Here is a 15,171-nt window from a genome sequence, read left to right as displayed (position 1 = left end):
TCACACTGCCTACAGGTGGGAGGTGGGGGCGTGTATGGGGACAGGAGAAGATGTGTAGGAGCCTTAAGGTCTGTAGTGTGACAGTCACACTGACCCCTGGCTCCCATCGCCTCTACAAGGAAAAAGGCAGAGCCACTAAAGTGCCAAGCTTTATTGTTCTTTAGTTCTGTCCCCCTCCTGCTGCCCCAGGAGTAGGGCTGGCTGAGGCTCTGGGCCCAGATCCTGGGCCTCCCTTGCCCTTCCTAGCACATGCTGGAGCTCAGCCTGGGCCCTATATAAGCCATTGACTTCCTGTACGTGGAAGAGGTAGAATGCACCTGCCCACAGCACCAGCCCTACACTGGGGGTCCAGAGCAGTATGGCAGCTTCCCCGGCCCCTCCTCCAGCCGCCAGGACACACAGCAGTGCCAGGAGAAGCAGCCCCAGGCCAATCACATAGCTAGCGAAGGTGGCCCACCAGCGAGCCTGAGCCATGCCCAGACCCAGCTCCGTCCAGGCCTCCTTTAGCACACACATCAACGGCGACCTCTCTGCTGGTCCTACAACAGGGCAGGGCAGTGGGGCAGGAGAGAGTCAAGAGTGGAAGGGCTGCTTCAAGCGGGGCAAGGGCCAAGGAAAGGGTGGGGGTGACTCACCGTGGGTAGAGCTGGGGTTCTGCTGTGGGGGGCTGTGCCTCACAAACAGAGTAGCCATCAGGGCTTCATGATCAGAGAGGGGGGTGCCACTGTGAGGGTCAAAGCCTGTAGTGGTTTCAAGACTCTTACAGGAGATGTAAAACCCAGAAACTGCCTAGGAAAAGAAAGGGCCAGAGAGAAGCTTATATATGAGGGCCTCTTCCCAGAGAACCAGCTCCCAGCTACCCCACTTTCCACCCATCAGTGGTCCAAGACTAGACTAGCTGAGCAAAGGATCTACACAGGTTGGTAGACAAAGAGACACAGCATATGAAAGCATGTTGAAGGGAGGAGCCTGACCTTGTAAAGCACGTAGTCAATGCGGACACCAAAGGGAAATGGCTTCAGCTCCTGCTGGCTGACGTAGCAGTTCTTGGGTACCATTGTGTTGCCTTCTTCAGAGCCCTAAGGGAATCATTGGCTCATGCTAGGATGTGGGGGAGGAGGAGGGAGAGAAGCTGGGGATATAGGTGGGGAAGTAATAGGCAAGTCCTCACCTTGAAGTCCCGAGTTTCAAGATAGGCATCATGAAGCCCTGTCCACTCCTTCAGCAGGCAGCAGCCCAGGTCTTCTGGGTGCATGTTGAGGTCTCCACACAACAGAACCACGTCTGCCTTCTTGGATGTGTGGCTGGGGGAACCAGGTTGGTGAGGCGGGAGTTCTTCCATCACCAGCTCTTCCCCATGACTGGAGCCTTGTTCACCCTCAGCCCCTGGGTCCCATCCCACTTCCCATTTCAAGCCCAGGCTCACACACTGGATGAACTGGGCCAATTCCCAAGCTTGGGCCACACGATGTGCTAGGTAGATGTCCTTCCGTCGATTGTATTCGGCATGGAGCTGAGCAAGATAGATGAGATCACAGCAGATAAGACTGAGGGTCCCAGGGGTATGTCTGAATCAAGCCTGTATCTGTCACTTGGCATGGTGTTTGGTATACAATGGATAAGCCTTGCCCATTGCTTCCTTATAAGATCTTGCCCCCACACCTCATCCCCAGGTATGAGAGCTAGAGAAGTACCATCTCTCTGTCCCAGGACTGGGCTGCATGTCCCAGCCCTAGGCACTGCCAGCTTCACTCACATGGGTCACATAGGCGTTGAGCACCATGCCGCTTAGATGGAGCACCAGCAGCCCCACAGCCTTCCCACTGAACCAGTCACCATGATGGATCTGCAGGCAGGAGGAGATAGAAACTCAGGGCACCGCCACCATCTTTCTGCCCATCCCCTGCAGCTCTCAGAGGGCTGCCTCCTCTACCTTGTATTACTGGAGGTGGGGAAGGGAGGTGGAAGAGGTCAAAGGTCTGCCTTACCATGTAGGGGTAGCCATTGAGAGTGTAGATGTGCTGGGTGAGCTCCTGGATTGGATGTTTGGAGAAGACACAGAGGCCACTGCCAATGATTCCGCTGAAAGCCAAGCCCTGCTTAATAACCAGAAAAACAGGGAGAGACACCCAGCCCTCTTCCCCTCCCTTGTCTTCCAGCTCTGATCAGCTATTTTTTTCTTTTTCTACTGCTGGGACTAGCCCTAGAACCAAGGCGACAGCCTTTGGAGGAGTATAGGGCAGCCAGAAAACAAAGCTGAAATGGGCTGAAGTCATAGGACCTTCTTGGTTCACCCTTCTCCTTCTCTCACATCCAGAGGGAGAGGAGGCTGGAGGAGACTGCAGAGTGCAGGCAGGATAGGGAAGGGCTGGCAGGGCCAAGAGCCTCCTGGGATGAGAACAGGCTTCAGGCCAGTGGGCTTCTCACCTCCGGAAGTGGTGTGCAGCTGGGTAGGTAGGTGACAGCTTCTGTCTCAGGTACTGGAAGTCCTGCTCACTCCACACCTGAGGGAAGCGGTGAGGATGCCTGCTTGGCCTTTCCCCAGTGGGACGGTCTGTCCCTCCTCCCAGCCTGGGTTCCGCACCGTGCTGCACAATCTCACCTCCTCCAGCAAAGCCAGGTCGAAGCTCTCCTGGTTCAGAAAGTCTCCCAGGCGCCTCATGCGGTTGGCCCGGTGCTTGCTCAAGTACGGAATGCCCCTAAGGAAGGGAAGAGCGGGGCAGGGGAGGCGACTGCTGGGACCACCGGCGCTGGGGCCAGATGTGGACTTTGGAGGTTCGGGTTTTCCCTACACCCTGAGATCGTGGGGCGGGATATGGGGAGGAAGGCTGCATGGGTGCGAACGGAAGGTGGCCCCCAGACCGCACTCCGCAGACGCACTCACCAGCAGTTGAGGTTGAAGATCCGCAGTCGCAGGGAGAAGTTGGGCTTCATGGTTGGGGAGCTCCAGGGGCGCTAGGCGGCTCGAACTCTCCAGCGACGGCCGCCGTGGGGACGGGGGCGGCCGGCGGCGCCTTCTCCCCGGACCGTTCCTTCCTCGCAGGCGGCGCGCACAGGTGGGCACCAAGCCTGCGTGGCTCAGGTCGGGCCCGACTCCCGCGTTCCCCCGGCAACCGGCCGGCTGTTCCCAATCAGGCGGGCCGCCAACCCGGAAAGGCGATCCGCTGCCGAAATCCGGACGCCCAGGCTCGGTAAGGGCCGCGCGCTAGGACCCTGGGGGTCCGGAGAGCGCCCCCGGGTGGGCGGCTCCCGGTTCCTTTTCCTCCGAGCTCGTCCCCGGCGGTCGCGGCCGCCCGCGCGCCGGCGGCCCAGCAACAGGCCCAAAGTTGAGGAAAGGCCCAGCCGCCACGGGCCGCCCTCGGCCCCGCCCCTGGGCCCCGCCTCCTGCGAGCGGCGGAGGCGGGGCCGCGCGGTTGCCGGAGCGACGCGCAGTGTTTGGGGTCACCGGGCGTCCCTGGGCGCGGCCATGGCAAGGCCGCAGCCGTGCGGGCCCCCGCACGCTAGGTGCGGCTCGCCGTCGCTGCCGGAGCGGCCGCTGCAGGTGAAGGTGGTGGGGCTCTTCAGCTGCCCCAACTTTCAGATTGCGAAGAGCGCCGCTGAGGTAACCACAGAGAAACCTCCGTCGTGGGCGGCCCTCCCCGCTACCCGCTCTCGGCCGCGTGGACTGCAGGCGCCGCGCCTCCTCGAGGCGGCGGGGGTCGAGGCCCCACCGGCCGAGGAAGGGGCTGGCGTGTCCTGGCCGGGCGGGCTCCGTCTGGAGGACAGGGAGGAGAGTATAGGGGGGCAAGTGCGGGTCCGGGGGCGGGCGTTCCACTTGGCGACCTTTAAAGGGAGAACTGAGCGAAGGAAGGGTTCAGAACCGCGCTGGGAGATAAGGTAATCCCCTCCGAGACACACACACACACCCCCGCAGATTTTGTTCTACGTCAATTTTTTCTTTAATTAGAGATATTTAAATTTATGGAAAAATGATTACTATATAACTAGCTAATTTTTACAACCCCGCCACCTCGGCCCAAGCGATTTTTGTAAACTATTCATGCGGGGAGATTCTTTTCTTTGAATTTTATAGAGCCGTCACTGCGTTCCAATCGAACTAGATGCTTCACAAGTGCTTTGGAAAATCATTTCTTTGTAAACACTCAGAACGATACTAAAGGAAAAGCACTTGAGGAAACTGGAAGAATTTGGCCAGATCAGTCATGCTGCAGCACACTTACAACCTGAAATGCAGGAGAAATGTATGAAATGTCGGCATGTAGAATTCAGCCCTTCTTACAGGGTTTGCTCCAGAAATGCTGTCCATGGCAAACTTCTCGCCGAAGCTCACTTGACTCCAGGACCATGCCTTAATTAATGTTTTTAACTCCCGAAGTACCCAGCTGGATACTTGACAACAAAATGTTCCCAAATAGAAGATATCTTGGCGCGGTGGCTCACGCCTATAATCTCAGCACTTTGGGAGGCAGAGGCGGAGTTCTAGACCAGCCTGGCCAACATGGTGAAACCCCGTTTCTACTAAAAATACAAAAAATTAGCCGGGCGTGGTGGCGGTCTCTGTAATCCCAGCTACTCAGGAGGCTGAGGCACAAGAATCGCTTGAACCCGGGAGGCGGAGTTTGCAGTGAGCTGAGATCGCGCCATTGCCCTCCAGCCTGGGCGACAGAGCCAGACCCCGTCTCAAAATAAATAAATAATAAAAAGAAAACAAGTGATCAGAAGTCTGTGAAAATAATACATGAATCATCAAAAGTAGAAATTGTCTGTGCTGCTTGGGCAGACGGGATCAGCAACCTTTTATTACCAAAGTTAATGGCCATGAAGTTAATTACAAAGTTAATGTATTTAATGAGTTTCAGAGATTTTTTTTTCTCTTTTTTTTCGCTCTTTTTCTGAAGGCACATATTTTCTGTGCCGACTCCATATTGTAAAGAAAGTGTTGACAAGTTTTTTTCTGTAAAGTCCAGTTAGTAAATATGTTAGGCCTTCTTGGCAATAGGGTCTCAGTCACACCTGTTTAGCTTTTTCCTGTGTTGCAAAAGCAGACACAGAGATGGAAATGAATGACAGTATTCCAGTAAAACCATATTATGGACCCTGAATTTGACTTGCGTATAATTTTCACATAACGTGAAATACAATTCTTTTGATTTTTTAGAACTGTTTACAGGCCGAGCGCGGTGGCTCTTGCCTGTAATCCCAGCACTTTGGGAGGCTGAGGCGGGCAGATCACGAAATCAGGAGTTCAAGACCAGCCTGGCCAACATGGTGAAACCCCATCTCTACTAAAAATACAAAAATTATCCAGGCATGGTGGCGGGCGCCTGTAATCCCAGCTACTCGGGAAGCTGAGGCTGGAGAATCGCTTGAACCCGGGAGGTGGAGGTTTCGGTGAGCTGAGATCGTGCCACTGCGCTCCAGCCTGGGCAACAAGAGTGAGACTGTCTTAAAAAAAAAAACAAAAAACTGTTTACAAATCTAAAAATTATTCCTCTCCAACCCCTGATGTAGAAGACAGTAGGTCGAGAAAACAATATCTTTATTATATTAATGTCAATTTTCCCTTTCTTAAACTTTACCTACTGTAGTTATATTCAAATATGAAAATTCAGCTAGTTTTTTTTTTCTTTTTTTGGAAGAGCTGGGGGTCTCACTGTGTTGCCTAGGCTGGTCTTGAACTCCTGGGCTCAAGCAATCCTCCTCGACCTCCCGAAGTGCTGGGATTATAGGCATGGGCCACCACGCCCAGCCTCTAGTTCTGTCATAATAAAGGATATCTGAATGTATTCCTAACATGATAATTTGTGAGCAATCCCAGATGCCTGATTAAATGACATTTAGATTTGTGTTGAATGTTCCCAACACAAAGAAATAATAAATGTTTGAGATGATGGATATGCTAATGATAAGTATACATTATATGTATCGAGACATCACTACCCCATAAATATGTGCAATTATTATATGTCAATTGAAAAATAAAAAACAAAATGTAAAAACCAAACACACAAAAGATTGAAATTTGTAGAGAATAGGAACAAATATTGCATACATTTTCATTTGGATATAGTCCGTTCTACAACAAATACTAAATTACTAAAAAGACATGATGTGTTTCATTTGAAAACTGCTGGATTTATAGTTTATTCCAGATGGTTAGAAATAGCAGTCAACCGGGCCAGGTGCGGTGGCTCACGCCTGTAATCCCAGCACTTCGGGAGGCTGAGGCAGGCAGATCGCCTAAGGTCAGGAGTTCAAGACCAGCCTGGCCAAGACCAGCCTGGCCAACATGGTGAAACCTCGTCTCTGCTAAAAATGCAAAAATTAGCTGGGCGTGGTGGCGGGTGCCTGTAATCCCAGCTACTTGGGAGGCTGAGGTAGGAGAATTGCTTGAACCCAGGAGACGGAGGTTGCAGTGAGCTGAGGTCACACCACTGCACTCCATCCTGGGCAACAGAGCGAGACTCCATCTCAAAAAAAAAAAAAAGAAAAGAAAAGAAATAGTAGTCAACCTGCAGTATTGCCTCAAACTGAGCACAGACACTGGAACTGAGAAACAAGATGCGTCAGCTATTGCTTGGGGACAGAAGGAAATGGCCTAATTATTGTTGCCCTCTTCGTGAGTATTCCCAAAGTAGGCCACACTCACATCCTGGTTTTCTCCCCTTGGAATACTCACCCCTGATGACCTGTGCTAGGCCAGCACCCTCTTTTGGACCACGACAGGACCTCCAAGCACTGTCCCTAGCAGGGAAGTACCACCTGCAGCAGCTGTCACTTTTCCGTTTGGTCCATCTACTTCCCAAACCCACTCAGAAAAGAGGCCTGTTACTGCTTCACCTGCGTTCTCTTGCTTTAGAGGGAGACAAAGTATAACGAATATCAAGAACCAAGCCTGGATTGCTAACCAATAAGAATTTTCTCTGATTCCTGCAGACAATCTATGTCAAACTAAAACATATTCCGTATCTAAACCTAAACTGATTTCATACTTCTCTTTTTCCTAAGGGGTATAACCACAACGTTATTATCTTTTTGGTCATCCCCCATTCATCAGTGAATTAAAGCAAGAACATTTATTTATTTATTTTAGTTATAAGTAAAGTGTCTGTAGATCCACCGAGGTTTAGCAAGAGTTGTACTTAGGGAAAAACTAGTCTTAAAGAACATAGCATATCACAAAGCTATTGGCGTTAACCCATTTATGTATTCCTTTCTTTATTCAGCTGCTGTGTGCCAGAGATTGTGGCAGGTGGGAATATAGGAATACTAAGACAGAGTTTTTTTTGTTTGTTTTGTTTTTTTGTTTTTTGTTTTTTGAAATAGAGTCCCACTCTGTCACCCAGGCTGGAGTGCAGTGGCGTGATCTCTGCTCACTGCAACCTCTGCCTCCCAGGTTCAAGTGATTCTCTTGCCTCAGCCTCCCAAGTAGCTGGGATTACAGGCACACACCCACCATGCCTGGCTAATTTTTTTGTATTTTTAGTAGAGACACGTTTTTGCCATGTTGGCCAGGCTGGTCTCAATGTCCTGACCTCAGGTGATCTGCCCACCTCAGCCTCCCAAAGTGCTGAGATTACAGGTGTGAGCCACTGCGCCCAGCCTCTAAGACATAGTTCTTGGCTTCGAGGCACTTATACAAATAAGCTCCCTGGACTGGGGAGCAACTTGGAGGTGAACACAAGGGCCTCTGACAGCGAGCAAGGAATATCTCAGTCAGACTGCATGGCCTGGGCGTGTGTTGTATAAAACTTCTGGAAACCCCGTAAAAATTGGGGAACATGATTTTGACTTTAAAAGAGAACTAACTCTAAAATAATTATTCTATTTCAAAATCCAGAATCTGAAGAATAATCATCCATCCAAATTTGAAGATCCTATATTAGTTCCTCTTCAAGAATTTGCATGGCATCAATATCTACAGGAGAAAAAAAGGGTAAAGGATATTTGGGGTGTGGGGGATATAGACAACAAGCCAAGTTTTGCCTGAATTATTTATGCGTTGTTTTGGAAAAACTGAAAGAGTAATTTTAGTGTAACTAGATTTTATTTCTCTACATTATGTACTTTTCCTAAGTTGTATTAATCATTTACCAAGCTAGGTGTTTTGTTTTTGAGACAGAGTCTCACTCTGTTACCCAGGCTGGAGTGCAGTGGGGCGATCTTGGCTCACTGCAGCTTCAACCTCCTGGATTCAAGCAATCCTCCTACCTCAGCCCCGCAAGTAGCTGGGATTACAGGCACACGCCACCACACCTGGCTAGTTTTTGTATTTTTTTTAACAGATGGGGTTTCACCATGTTGCCCAGGGTAGTCTCAAACTCCTGAGCTCAAGTGATCCACCCACCTCGGCCTCCCAAAGTGCTGGGATTACAGGTGTGAGTCACTGAGCTCGGCCACCAAGCTGTTTTTTGTTCTTGTTTTTGTTTTTGACTACAACATTTGGGCTGGGTGTGGTGGCCCACACCTGTAATCCCAGCACTTTGGGAGGCCAAGGCAGGCCAATCATGAGGTCAGGAGATCAAGACCATCCTGGCCAACGTAGTGAAACTCCGTCTTTACGAAAAATACAAAAATTAGCTGGGCATGGTGGCGCGTGCCTATAATCCCAGCTACTTTGGAGGCTGAGGCAGGAGAATCGCTTGAACCAAGAAGTCGGAGGTTGCAGTGAGCCAAGATCCCACCACTGTACTCCAGCTTGGTGACAGAGTGAGACTCTGTCTCCAAAAAAAAAAAAAAAAAAGTGCAACATTTACAGAATTTTCCTTTGGAAAGCATGAGATAAAGGTAAAATCAATGGTGCCGTTTGCCGCTGATGATGGTTAGTTACCCTGTCTCCCTGCACATCACTTATACTTCCTCTCACACCCTGGCACCGAGCAGGTTAATGTGGCCTGGCCCTCTTGGCCCTTAAACTCTAGAAAGTGTTGATGGTGTACATCACAGAGACAGCCAGGGGCTTCTGTGGGACTGTTGCCTGGGGAAGCTCTGATGACAGACACCAAGCTCCCACAGGGCAACCCTGTCCTAGTTGAAGCTTCCTTCTCTGCATTCTCCCCTCTATCTATACCCTCAGAGAACTCCACACCTTAGGGCTAGCAGAGCTTGTCCAGGGATGATAGTTTTCCTGTTGGGTGACAACCTGTTCAGTTGGTAGTGCTGCCTGGAGCATGTGATGAGAAGAATGCTAAGGTGGCATCCTGGCTTAGCAATATCCTATGTTGGGGAGGGTGGGATGCTTGTCACCCCTGGCCTAGTCTTGTAGATGGTCCCAGTCCTAGTTTCCCTGCCCCACCCCATCTCCCCCATGGCTGATGAAACCTCATTTCCCTTGACCAGAGCAGTTTCGATTGTTCTGTGCTGGGTTGCACAAGGATGTCCTGTGATCCTGTGATTAATTATCATGGAGGCAGCGCGGTTTTATGAGACCACTTCATTCTCTGTTCAGTCACATGAACGGTGCAAGACTGAATAAGAATACCATTTGTTAAGCCTCACATGTTCATAGCCTTAAAAGATTCTCATTGGAATTCAAATAGAACCAAACACTTACAATTCTGCTTATTATATGACAGACAGTATTCTAGACACACACACACACACACACACACACAAACACACATATATATTCTTTTTTTCCTTTGTTTGTAGAAACAGGGTCTCGCTATTTTGGCCAAGCTGGTCTCAAACTTCTGGCTTCAAGCAACCCTCCTACCTTGGCCTCCCAAAGTGTTGGGATTACAGGTGTGAGCCACTGTGCCCAGCTTATATACATAAATTATAATCCTTCCAACAACTCGGTGACAAATGGTCCTGGTTTGCCTGGGACTGAGGGGTTTCCTAGGATGTGGGAATTTTGGTGCTAAAAGTAGGATAGTCCTAGGCAGACCAAAACTGTTGGTCACCCTAACATAAAACAATACTTTTTTTTTTCTTTTTTATCAAACTTGTTATGTGACCTACCAGTGTCATGCTCTCCACCCACAGGAAAACTGTCTCATGGTTTGTGGTTTGCACCCACTCCTCTTTTGAATTCCCACTGGACTCTAGGAAATTGGTGTGGATTCTATTCCCCAGTTTCCCTCCCCTTTCAGCCTAGGTTACCTCAAGATGTTTTGTGTTCTCTTCCTCCTGCCTTTCTCATGGGTCTTGAATGAGGCTTTCCAGTTCATCATTGCTGCTTCGTTCCACCTGTGATATTCCTTATCCTTCCTTTCATCCCACTCCCTCCCTTCTCCTCTGGCTGTTTGTTACCTTAACCTTTTCTTCCTTCTCAGGTAGTCCCTTGTCCTTCATCAATGTAAGTATTGTGTCTTGTGTCATAAGTAGTGCTTCTTAGCTCATTTGGTCTCTCTGAACTCACTAGGTTCAACTGGCCTTAGGCTTCAGCAGAATGAAGTGCCACCCTAAGTGGATGGCTTCAGGGCCATTGGGAAGGTCCCTCTCTCTGCTCCAAAGAAGGCAGCCTCATACTCTTAGTGCTGAAGGCCCTAGAAACCATCAGGTCCATGCTGTTCACATGAGGCAGGCGAGCACGCCTCCCTAAGTATAGAGGAGACAGAGGAAGGCATTTACATCTTTAGCCTCCAAATAAAACATACCTTCTACTGCATTTTTCCTACCAAGCTAGCTAAAATATCCACAGTGACATTTTTTTCTCCCGTTTAGAAAGTTCTGGGTCCTGGCAGGGTGTGGTGGCTCACGCCTGTAATCCCAACACTTTGGGAGGCCGAGGCGGGCAGATCACCTGAGGTCAGGAGTTTGAGACCAGCCTGGCCAACATGGTGAAACCCCATTTCTACTAAAAATACAAAAATTAGCTGGGCATGGTGGCGGGCGCCTGTAATCCCAGCTACTCGGGAGGCTGAGGCAGGAGAATCACTTGAACATAGGAGGCAGAAGTTGCAGTGAGCTGAGATCACACCATTGCACTCCAGCCTGGGTGACAGAGCAAGACTCGGTCTCAAAAAAAAAAAAAAAGAAAGTAAGTTTTGGGTCCTGTAAAATATGATAACACTGATAAATTTAAACACTCCAGGAAGTATCGACCCACTGGCTCTATCAGTGATTTATAGTTCAGCATAAGCAAGTCTCTTCTCTGCCTAGAAGCAGGTTTTGATAAGGGCATAGGAAGCAAGCAATAGGATATTAAATCTGCTGAGGAGAATGAAGCAAGTTGGCAAGTTGAATGTAAACTGTTCCTCAACCTAGTATTTCTCCAAGTGCAGTCTCTAGAACAGCAACATCAGCACCTCCTAGGAGGTTGTTAGAAATCCACATTCTGGCGGGTTGCAGTGGCTCACACCTATAATCCCAACACTTTGGGAGGCTGAGGTGGGAGGATCTTGAGCCCAGGAATTCAGGACCAGCCTAGGCAATATAGTGAGACCTCATCTCTAGAAAAACAAATAAATAAATGCAAATTCTCAGGCACCATCCTAGAATCAGAATATTGGGGGAAAGGGAGAGGGGACTCAGATTCTGTGATTCTGAGAATCTGAGATCAATGAGAATCTCAGATTCAGTGATTCTCATTGCCCACGAAAGTTTGAGCATGGCTGTTCCAAATTATTCATGGTTTGCCTGGCTGGTACTGGGTAATAATAAACCAGATCTCCTCAGAGGGGAAGTCCCTCAAGCCCACCGGAGATTTAGAAGGTTTACCATCAGCGTTGTGTTGATGAAAACACTAACACACTGCATTTTGAGGGGCTGAAGGCACTGTGCTGAGGAAGGTGAGTTTTCTTCCTCACTGCTCCTAGTTGTGCCCCAGAAATCCCTGTTGACCCTCGTAAGTCATTTCCTAACCTTAAGCCCCACACTACCCAAAAAACATTTTCCCAATCCTCTGCATTGAACCCCATGTCTTACCTGGACCCCCTATCCTTTCCAAGTATGCACACAGTAAAATGTGCTTTAGGAATGAAGACAGAGACTGAATTTTGTTTGCAAGTTAATATAACAGGTATGCCAGGCTCATGATGATTTTTGTTACCAGATTACCATTTATCTTCTATTAATGTGTCGACCTAAAAGGAAGAAGCTGAAACAAAATTAATATAGAATGTTAATTTGGGCCAAGGTTGAGGACTGCAGCCCAGGACACTTTCCAAGTTGCCTTGGGGAGTGCTCCAGAGAACAAAATAGAGGCTCAAGTGTTTAAAGAAAAAAGAATGAATCAGAAGAAGGGGCGATTACAAAAGCTGTTGGTCAGGAATTGTCATTGATTTACAGAAATAACATTGGTTAGCAATTGGCTATATGTTGTTGAACTATAGGGTGGATGGCTTTTTATGGCTGTTTGGTGTCAGTCTAGAGCCCACATAGTAAGTGGAGGTAATTATTTAGCTCAAGGGAGAGTGAGACATAACTGCTATTACATTTTAAATGCCTTTCTGGGCATGATAATTTAAAGGGGCTCACATTCCTCAGATAAATTTTTTTTCATTTGTAACATTTTTATGATACTTTTTAGATCATTCTTTACTTTTAGTGATGTCAGATTCTTAAAAATGTTCTTAAGTTCTTTCTGAGAGCAAAATTCTGAAGGACGATAAAAACTTATTTTTAAAAGATTCAATACTAGAGTTGACAAATTCAGACCTAGAGTTGATCCTTAGCTCTGGCTTATGGGTTTAGCAAGTTTTCCCCCCACTTCTTACGTTGTTTTTTTTTTTTTTTTTTTTTTTTGTCCTTTTCCCTTACAGGAACTCAAAAATGAAACCTGGGAATATTCTTCCTCTGTGATTTCTTTTGTTAATGGTCAGTTTCTGGGTGATGCATTGGATCTGCAGAAATGGGCCCACGAGGTGTGGGATATAGTTGACATTAAACCCTCTGCACTTTATGACGCACTCACTGAGGATTTTTCCGCTAAATTCTTAAGAGACACCAAGGCAAGTTATACTAACTTTTAAAGAAAAATCGTGGAATCTTTGACCCTTTATATTGATTCAGCATTAATTATTGATGTCCTAATGAAGGAGATTATAAAAAAGTAGGAGACTAAGTTTAAAGCCTAGTTCCATTTCCGTTTGCAAAAGATTGTAATATGGTGGTATGTAAAGCAAGTGTGTCTCACAGCCCGTGGGCTGCACGGGGAGATCATCTCTGTGCAGACATTTTTACTTCCCATTAGAGATTTATATGCATGAATTACCTATTTTAAAATATAAAGACCACCCCCTCAGAGAAGGTAAAACCTATCATCCATTCATCTTGAGTGTGAAATATTTAAATTAAGACTGTCCAACATCTAGGCAAGAGCTGCTGAGCTAAGAGAATGGAAAGTTGTTTGAAGAAAGGTGACATTTTAAAGCATGAACACAGGCCGGGCGCGGTGGCTCATGCCTGTAATCCCATTACTTTGGGAGGCCGAGGCAGGTGGATCACAAGGTCAAGAGATCGAGACCATCCTGGCCAACACGGTGAAACGCCATCTCTACTAAAAATACAAAAATTAGCTGGGCGTGGTGGCATGTACCTGTAATCCCAGCTACTCGGGAGGCTGAAGCAGGAGAATCACTTAAACCTGGGAGGTGGAGGTTGCAGTGAGCCGAGATCGCACCACTGCACTCCAGCCTGGTGCAGAGCGAGACTCCGTCTCAAAAAAAAAAAAAAAAAAAAGCATGAACACATAGTTAGCAAGAGCAAGCCCAGACAGGCTGTGCCAGTGGGGAGGTTTCCAGTGGCAGAGGATAGTCATGAAGCATGAGGTCCAGGGGCGAGAGATAGTTATCAGGATGTGATGGCAGTAGGGGTGGAGGGACTTTGCAGTCCTGCTCAGAAACCTTCTTGTAGCAACAACTGCATTGTGCAGAAAATCATTTCATGCCCATGGCGGCCTGTGCCTACAGTGAGCCAATGCTAAGATCTGAGCTGTGCATAGGTAAAGGCCTTGTCTCATTCATCCTTGTTGAACCACTGCTCAAACAGACCTGAAACATAATAGGTGCTCAGTGCATGTTTGATTGAATAAACAGTGCACTTTGACAATGCTAGAAACTCTGGGGTGTGGGGAGGCATTTAATGTTCAAACAGTTAATTCCCAAAGGGTCAGGAGTCTAGCTGTACATGCCCTGGGAATGGCAGGGGGACAGCAAGGAGGCCAGAATTTGTGGGGAAAGAAGCTGGGAAGATGAGTTTCAGTCAAGATTCTTGGTGCCAGCATTACCAAGCTCCTCTGATTGATCGAAGGCGAAAAGGTATGTATTGAAAAGATGCTGTTATCTCACAATTGACAGGAAAGCTGGACAACAGCTTTGGAAAACAGGTGGGAACCAATGAGGCCTGGCAGCAGGAAGACATGGCCAGAGTCACACTGCAGGGATGTGCTGCCAGGGAACTGCCATGGCACTGCTGGCCCTTGTTCACACCACCACCTTCAATGAGATTAACTGTTCAATGCTTCAGTGTCTTTTCATCACTCCCTGGAGACCTAAGCCCAGGCAGGAGCACCTAGCTGGCAAGGCTAGGTCATATTCCCAAAACCTGGTGCTCTCAGCATGGGGAGAGGGAGAATCTGGCCCCTTTAGGTTCTAGTGAAGGTGGTGGGACCCTGTGAGGAGTTCCCCAGATAGGAAGGGTACTCAGATTTTAATTAGGAAAAAAAAAATCCAATAGATCCTAAAGAAAGATTGAGGCTGGATTATGATTTATTGTCCATCTGAACGAAGGAGTTGGATTTTATCCAGAAGGAAACTGAACCAACAGAGCTTTCCATAAAAGAGTATGACGTAATCCTCTGTTTTTCTGGAAAAATGTTTAGGTCTGTGCAGAAGCAGGCTGGAGTAGGGGAGAGCTTGGGAGCAGGGGATTGGATAGCAGCATGGGCTGGATATAATGAAAGCCCGAAATAATTCGTGGCAGTGAGGATAGAGGATAGTCATGAAGCGTTCCAGAGACAATAGATTTTTTTTGCACAGAGGGTGGACTTTTCTTGCTGAATAAAACCCAGGGATTTGTTTACTTCCGGTTAGAACCATATGGTAGATAAATATGCTTGCCTGTTTGGCTGCTAGATGACTGGGACATTACCTTGTGTTGCATTCATTTGAACTCTTATTGGCATTTTCAGAACTATCTATTCTGGACTATCTCATAAAGATAATATCTTGATGCGCAGGGAAGTTTAATGGTGTCTGAATGGACAGTAAGTCCATTTCCTAAGTC

At 48.0% G+C, this 15,171-nt stretch overlaps 2 protein-coding genes across 10 annotated transcripts in view; one reads left to right on the top strand and one right to left on the bottom strand.

The window, feature by feature from the left end:
- Positions 1-136: 136 nt before the first annotated feature.
- Positions 137-3,373, bottom strand: SMPD2 (sphingomyelin phosphodiesterase 2). The gene is made up of 10 exons (XM_001152001.6): positions 2,885-3,373; positions 2,603-2,699; positions 2,428-2,504; positions 1,989-2,082; positions 1,757-1,846; positions 1,431-1,513; positions 1,172-1,304; positions 975-1,079; positions 636-789; positions 137-539 (listed from the first exon to the last, which is right to left on the bottom strand). The coding sequence occupies exons 1-10, from the start codon at positions 2,932-2,934 to the stop codon at positions 151-153; spliced, it is 1,272 nt and encodes a 423-aa protein (XP_001152001.1). The 5' UTR covers positions 2,935-3,373; the 3' UTR covers positions 137-150.
- Positions 3,374-3,392: 19 nt separating this feature from the next.
- The window catches only part of PPIL6 (peptidylprolyl isomerase like 6), a 47,917-nt gene continuing 36,138 nt past the window's right edge, over positions 3,393-15,171 (top strand). For 6 of the 9 annotated variants that reach the window (XM_054686876.2, XM_009451805.4, XM_009451806.4 and 3 more), the window contains exons 1-3: positions 3,467-3,601; positions 7,841-7,936; positions 12,708-12,896. In XM_054686876.2, the coding sequence (XP_054542851.1) occupies positions 3,467-3,601; positions 7,841-7,936; positions 12,708-12,896 (420 nt within the window). Of the gene's footprint in view, positions 3,602-7,840; positions 7,937-12,707; positions 12,897-15,171 lie in introns of all 9 variants that reach the window. The other 3 variants (XM_009451807.5, XM_016956136.4, XM_001152072.6) reach the window with 2 other exon arrangements.

This window comes from Pan troglodytes, chromosome 5 (genome assembly GCF_028858775.2).
Source record: "Pan troglodytes isolate AG18354 chromosome 5, NHGRI_mPanTro3-v2.0_pri, whole genome shotgun sequence".
In the NCBI taxonomy this organism is placed as follows: domain Eukaryota; kingdom Metazoa; phylum Chordata; class Mammalia; order Primates; family Hominidae; genus Pan; species Pan troglodytes.
The sequence above is the reverse complement of the archived record's forward strand: the minus strand, read 5'-3'. Positions and strand labels throughout refer to the sequence as shown.

Bases quoted from the DNA above. Each gene is read 5' to 3' on its own strand.
- SMPD2 (XM_001152001.6), bottom strand. From the start codon at position 2,934: ATGAAGCCCAACTTCTCCCTGCGACTGCGGATCTTCAACCTCAACTGC. The intron at 1,305-1,430 runs GTGTGTGAGCCT...TGGTTCCCCCAG, and splicing joins GAATTGGCCCAGTTCATCCA to CCACACATCCAAGAAGGCAG. The intron at 1,080-1,171 runs GTGAGGACTTGC...TGATTCCCTTAG, and splicing joins TTGAAACTCGGGACTTCAAG to GGCTCTGAAGAAGGCAACAC.